The sequence below is a fragment of the Perkinsus marinus genome (genome assembly GCF_000006405.1).
Source record: "Perkinsus marinus ATCC 50983 genomic scaffold scf_1104296971228, whole genome shotgun sequence".
Lineage (NCBI taxonomy): Eukaryota > Perkinsozoa > Perkinsida > Perkinsidae > Perkinsus > Perkinsus marinus.
In genome coordinates, this window is record NW_003202153.1 from 267,011 (window position 1) to 273,977 (window position 6,967).

At 46.4% G+C, this 6,967-nt stretch overlaps 2 protein-coding genes across 2 annotated transcripts in view; both read right to left on the bottom strand.

Annotated features, from left to right (window-relative positions):
• Positions 1-1,909, bottom strand: part of Pmar_PMAR020293 (clathrin heavy chain, putative) — a gene marked incomplete at both ends in the record, with an annotated part of 7,614 nt that extends 5,705 nt beyond the window's left edge. The window contains 12 exons of the mRNA XM_002767071.1: positions 1-5; positions 52-125; positions 285-385; positions 435-559; positions 609-735; positions 782-888; positions 938-1,050; positions 1,103-1,193; positions 1,240-1,384; positions 1,435-1,504; positions 1,554-1,629; positions 1,800-1,909. Of these exons, the coding sequence (XP_002767117.1) occupies positions 1-5; positions 52-125; positions 285-385; positions 435-559; positions 609-735; positions 782-888; positions 938-1,050; positions 1,103-1,193; positions 1,240-1,384; positions 1,435-1,504; positions 1,554-1,629; positions 1,800-1,909 (1,144 nt within the window). The remainder of the gene's footprint in view (positions 6-51; positions 126-284; positions 386-434; positions 560-608; positions 736-781; positions 889-937; positions 1,051-1,102; positions 1,194-1,239; positions 1,385-1,434; positions 1,505-1,553; positions 1,630-1,799) is intronic.
• Positions 1,910-4,017: 2,108 nt separating this feature from the next.
• Pmar_PMAR020294 (Elongation factor 1-alpha, putative) lies at positions 4,018-5,433 on the bottom strand (the record flags this gene model as incomplete). The annotated part of the gene is made up of 1 exon (XM_002767072.1): positions 4,018-5,433. One exon carries the CDS (start codon positions 5,431-5,433, stop codon positions 4,018-4,020), a length of 1,416 nt encoding a protein of 471 aa, XP_002767118.1.
• Positions 5,434-6,967: the final 1,534 nt, after the last annotated feature.

Here is a 6,967-nt window from a genome sequence, read left to right on the forward strand (position 1 = left end):
AGTATCTGAGAGCAGACTATATGAACCATGCAGTGCACTCCGAGCCAGTACCGAGTGAACTGTTGTTGGAACATCTCCTGTGCACCAGGTAAACCATAGCGTCTGGCAAGGTTGAAGGCCACGTCCTGTCGATTGGAGAGCTAAATGAGGAAGAACATCGATTTGTGCACACATCAACTCATCGCTTTATATTGATCAAAGTCACTACGACCGAAACGGCGAGAAAAGTTGGTATATAAAAAGGGCAGAAGCATTCATGTACCACTGCACAGATCCACACCCACCTGGGGCATGTTGTTGATGATGTACTGGACGATGGTGTCCACATTAATAGCAAAGTTAATAACGTGTCCACCTCGGTTAACAAACCGGACTCCACCAGTTTCTAAAATCAACAAGAACAGTGAAGGCATGCAAGAGAGTTTTATGCCTACCGTCACTGTAAGTAGCAATGAATATGCTATCCTGAGATACCTTGTTTCTGAACAACAACGCTCCGCTGCCAATATCAAATACAAAGGCATAACCCCCCTTAGTCAGCACATACACCATACCATGCCTGAAAAGCACGACTTGACCAATCCAACGCCTAATACACAGGCACTCACTTTGGGCTGATATGAAGGGAGACTGCGAAGTCGCTGGGATTCTCAGAGGGCATAGGTACATCCACACCAACCTTGTAGTGGGTCTTACGAGCTAGGTCCATGATGTGAAGCTTGGTCGCATTAGAACCTACCACCAGTGATAAAAAACAATGCAGTAGCCTGGATCAGACTACCTGATTTTCTCTCCATGAAACTGAACAGTCCGATAGCCTCGCCACTGTCATCCACAGGGGCATCAGCAAAATTAGCAGCATGCCCCTCGAGTAGCTGTTGTTGCTTCCTAACGGCAACATCAGGTTGAGTGCGGTCAATGTTTGAAGGTTTATTACCTCTCGACTGAGAACAGCTGGAGAGAGCCCTCGATGGTCCTGCCCCCATCAGGAGTGGAAATACCAGAGAGCACACACCACGTTTGAGAGCTGTTCGTGGCGTAGGCGATGATCTGATACGAAGGGCCATCATGCATCGCGTGGGGTAGACTTCTTTACTCTTACCTGAGTAGTGTTCTCAGCCAACTTGCCGGCTCTATCAAAAACTTTCACAGGGGCCGAGTTGGCGCTATCGAAGGTCCAATGATACACAGATCTGAAACCAAGCGTAAAATGAACTCCTTCAAACTGAAGATCTATACCTATCCCCAACCAGTGCCAGACATCTAGGTGTGATCCATCTCCAGAAAACTACGTGCTCATTTGAAAACTGATGGGACCCGAGTTTCTCCTTCGTTCCCAAGTTGAAAACTTGCAAGAAATGACCCGTATTGCCCTCCACTCGACCTGAAAATAGCAGCCATAAACTACTACAACAAACACGATGATGGTATTACCCTTAAGTGCGATGATATTATCCACGGGATTCATCACGACCGCCTCAGCCTTCATAGGTCTCCTGCTAACCTAACATCACCTACTATAGCGCACCCATTCGCATGCTCTCTTCGACTACCTTATTGTTTTCGTGCATATCAACCGTGATAACCTGCACCGACCCATCAGCTGCCTGTTCCCTCACAGCAACGTATCTGTCATAATTACATATGAACCTTCAAATGTGTGTCAATTCCGACAACGGAGGTCCTTAACGGAAGCGTGCTATCACTAACCATCGGCCATCACTAAGCTATCGAGTTTCCAGTGGGTTGATGATTTTCATGTGGATCTCATGGGTTATAGCGCAGTGCCCACAGCCTACTTGTCCGACTCCATGGTGAGGACTCCAAAGCGGAAGTCCTTCGAGTTGATCCCCAGATCGGACAGGTTCACAACACCTGTGATATTCACGGGAGGTGATGACGACTGCATACTCAGCAGGGAAAAGAAACAAGTAAGGCTGACAGATGGTGATGGTCACTGCTTGAGTGCAGGTGGAGGAGCTGCTGGTACACATTCTACACAAGTGCACGAAATGCAAGAAATGTTCACATCGATTTCGCGACTACTTCTGATCGATAAATTGTTGCTCAGTCTTGCAGCCCACCTTTATTCCTTCACTGTCATTGCGAGGACGGAGGAAGGCGCTGTAACAGTCGGTCGAAGCCTTTGGAGTAGGGCGACGTGATAATTCAATCCATTTATTGCTCGTTATTGAGGACCATCTCAATTGACTATCACTTCGAAAACCCCCGAACGGAAAGTTTTCTCAATAGGGAGACTCGTTGTTCGAGGATTTCAAGGTGAGAACAGATTGGCAAGATCAAACCTATTGGTGCTTTTGTCTGCTAAGTTGTCAGTTCCGCGCCTATGGGGTCAAGCCAGTATCGTACTTTCAAGTACGACTTTGTATTCCTGCACTACTTTGGGAATAACCTGGCTTCCGAGTCTCGGAGGGAAGTTGCTCGGGATTTCAGTGGAGTAGGTTTGGAACTGAGAATCGATTTTGTGCGATTTCTACAGCGGAGATGCAGTTCCCGTAACTCTGTGATTACTTTAGACTGGTGGCGCCTGTCGCAACTGATCTCGGAAGACTTCGGATGATAGCCCCAGTTCGGAGAAGTTCTGTGAGAGAACAAATGTTTAACTATGACCACGATCACATAGGCTCTAGGTAGGTGGAGTGTGGATCTTGAACGATACCTCAACACCTTCTCATCAGCTAACTTCATTGGTGACTTGTTGAACACAATACTATTGTCACGTGAAGACAGGAGTATAGATTCTTATGGCATAACACTAATTCGTCTCAAGACCGTGCTTATAGCATGATGTGCTCAATACACCAGAACGAGGCATTTTCTGGAATGACAAAGTTAGTTGTCAGCTCCCGAGAATAGGGACCAGAGGAATTTATATATGAGCTATACATGGCAGGCTCATTCATGCAGCAGTTGTGGTGTACGTTGCCCTTCTCAATCAGCCTCTTCACGAGAAGGAAGGTGAGTGACCATCGTCGTCGCCGTTGTGACGACGATGCCGGAAGGGCCACAGTGACGATTCCGGCACCATCATCACCGTTTCGCCCGCCGAAGAAGCGGTGGTGATTATCACTGCATAGCGAGCGTCTCCTCACATATTCAACTTGCACCCTGTGGAAGATAGGCACTGGCATACGTCCACCTTCATATCACTGTAAACGAGGAGACAGTGAAAATTATAAACTGGGTCATGGGAATAATGGACGAGTTGCTGCTGAGTTGTGACAAAGACTGTCGTCAGAGGATCTCCACTTGTGGGTGCGATGTGCGCCACGCGCGACTCTATTTTTATATACGCGGACGCAAAATGAGACTTGAAGAAAATCTGTCGGTACGAATAGAGAAACAAAGGTACGAAGAGATGAGAGACCAGGCGTGAGTCTTTTCAGCGAATTAGACTCGGCTAACGAATAGAAAGAAGTCGTTCGGATAGCATTGCCCATCACCAAGCTCGAAGTGATTCATCAAGAAATCGAGCTTGTATATAGTCACAGAGCAGTTACGACAAAGCCACATTCCCAAGATACTTAGGATCTATCGTTATATGAGCTGGACGGATCACGCAAGTGAAGACAACGATGGAGATTGAGAGTACAGTGGAGAGATCCAGCATTCCAACAATACCGTATACATGAACACTCCGCCGATATGGTCTATAGACACCTCATCAGACTCGAAGTTCAATTTTCGAAGAATCCAATAGTTCAAAATCTCAATTCTCGAAGTTCAAAATTGCCACTCTCAGAGTGGTCCAAATTCGCCGTTACTCAATCACCATCCTATTTGCTCGAAAGTCGGGAAAGATAATTACACGAACTGATATCGAACCCTATTTGTGAACCTTCAGACCTCTGACCAACCTCTACTACAACGCAACACAACTACTTGAAATGAAAGCCTTTTTCACCTTACATAGCGACGTTTCTCAAGAGAAGGCTGATCCATTCATTTTAAAGCATTAAACCATTCACAATCAAATCAGAGTGATACCATCAATTCCTACTTGACGTCTTTCGCCACGGTGGAGACACACTTGCCAAGCATAACCACACCGTTACCCTCCATCAGAGCAACACGCGACAAACCCTCACAGTTCTTGAAGGAGTCGACAACAAGAGGCTGAATAGGTTCAAATACGACTTCAGCCATTTCGTTGGACTTGAGGGAATGAGGGTCCTCCATCTTCTTGCCACCAGTCTCCTTGCCAACCTTCCATTTAATGCCAGCCAAACGACAAGCAGACCGTCCAGTACGAACGAAAGCGATAGGAGAATAACCAACCTTAATCTCGCCTGGGACGTCCAAAACTTGGACTTGAGCAGTGAAAGACTGCACATGCTTAAGAGTGGTATCTTTCTTGTAGACCATAACATCTCCAGAACGAGGCATATTCTCTTTCGGCAAACCCTTAACGTTCAGACCAACATTGTCACCCGGAAAAGCCTGCTCCTGACGGGTGTGATGCATCTCGACAGTAAAGACCTTACCAGTACAAGCAGTAGAGGGCGTGTGAGTAGGCATAAACACAACCTCCTCGTTGGGCTTGACGATGCCTTGCTCAACACGGCCGGTAATCACATCTCCAACACCTTTGATCTTGTAGATACCAGAGACGGGCATTCTCATTGGTGCATCAGTCACACGCTTAGGAACGGTAGCGAACTTCTCGAGACCGTCTAGAAGAGTATCGATATGGAACGACTCCTTAGAAGCGGGATCACGAGTGACATCCACACCCTTCCACCAAGGCATTTTCTCGGACTTCTTGATCAGATTGTCGCCCATCCAACCAGAAATAGGAATGACGGGAACACACTTCTCAACGAAGTCTTTCTTCCAACCAACTCTGCCGAGAACATTCTTCATCTCGTCGCGAATCTCAATATAACGAGATTCCTTGTACCCGGCAACATCACAGTCCATCTTGTTCACGCCGACGATTAGTTGCTTGACGCCCAACAAATTAATAAGACGGGCATGTTGACGAGTTTGACCTTGGATCTCACCAGCCTTGTGGTTGCCCTTAGCAATAGCAGTGCCAAAGTTACCATCAGCAGGAACCATGAGAAGAGCAACATCCGCCTGGGATGCACCAGTAATCATATTCTTGATGAAATCTCTATGGCCAGGAGCATCGATAATAGTGTAATGCCACGAATCAGTGAAGAACTCCTTGGTGGTACACGCGATGGTGACACCGCGTTCGCGTTCCTCCTTCTGTCGATCCATGTAGAACGCGAAGGCGAAAGACGATTTACCAAGACGATCAGCCTCTTGCTTGAGCTTCTCGAGTTCTCGTTCAGGAATACCTCCCAGCTCAAAAAGAAGACGACCGGTAGTAGTAGACTTGCCGGAATCGACGTGACCACAGATCACAATCGACATATGAACCTTGCCTTCTTTGCCGGTAGACATTCTCGTATTAACGTGGGATAGAAACTACATGGATGAAGAAAAGCAATTTCGCTACCTAACGAGTCCCAAGTACACCGACAATCCATGACAACATTACTACAGAAATCCAAACTTATTATAAATACATCTATCCGTAACAACTCTTAGATTGATACTATCACTGTGCACTACCCACACGCTAGTCATATGTCTACCTTGCACAACAGCGGCTGAGTGCGAGCAGTACCCACTAACTACGTTTACAGTGCGCTTGAGCAACAACAAGTTTGTTAACCACACACTTTTGAAAGTTTAGAACTACATCCTGCGAAGCGAAGCCCAATCAGGATGCGAATAGCATTTCCAACATGTGACCAATGCCACGTTGCAACGGTGTAATACAATCCGGCAATCGCAACTTTTTGCTAATGTTGCGGGTTTGCCAAATGCTATAATTCCTGACAGTCTCACTTTTTTGCTCTTTTGTATGTGCTGCTTTCTCAGTTACAAAGTAGCAACCACATTTACAACCTAGCAATTTCTGGTATAGGTTTTAGCAACCAAATGTTGAAACTAGCAAATTCGAAAGTGTTTTCCAGCAAGTCGCCCTTTTTTGCTCTTTTTTTGCTGCATTGTATATTACCCCGAAATGTTTTACACGCTGGCACTTTTGCCCAAATGTGCTTCGCCCGCACATTTTCGTTATTCTGACAAGTTGTGCTCATTTGCTGTTTGATATGTTTCGCGTTGTAATAATATAATCTGGCACCTTTTAATGTTTGCCCTTGTGTGATGTTCCTGCATGAAATGTACAAATTGGCAGTTTGATCACTCAATCGTCCAATAGTTGTGTGCTGTGGAATCCGTCTGCCCAATCTGTCCCTCCTAGCTATGGCTAGTAGGAGGTTGTACTGTTGCTGTTGTATTCATCTTATTCCTCCAAATAGTAACGCTCTGGCTACACCTTTTAAACATCTAGTTCGTCTTTGGAACCATCAATTTCGTCGGGACGCGCGAAGTTGGAGGTACGAATCCGAAACGGGAAGATCATATTCGCAATTAGAACTTTCAACTTCGTCATAGAACTTTCAAGTTCGTCCGAAGTCGATAGGAAGTTCAAGTTCGTTCTAATAGAACTTTCAATTTCGACTCTCGAACCTTCGAGTTCGTCATAGAACTTTCAACTTCGTCGAGTACACCTTTGGAACTTCCATTTCGTCCCTTTAGGAAAATCGACTTCGTCGTTCGGAACTTCAATTTCGTGTTACCGGGGCAATTATGCCAGTACTCTTACGATGAGGCTCGTGTTTTGCTGACCGTGCCACTCGTCCGTGGGCATCATGCAGAACCAAGCCTCTGCGACACCCATCCATGCGGCCGCTGCTCCCGCTCACCCCGTCATATCTCCTGACCACGCGCACATGGCTCGAGAACATGGCGAGGAGGCATCGTTCCGCTGTCACAGCTCGCTTCTGCGGGCATGCTATTGGGTTGTTGAGTAAAGCAATCAACCACGAATACATGCCTGCAGTGGTTGACTATGTCGTTTTCTTGA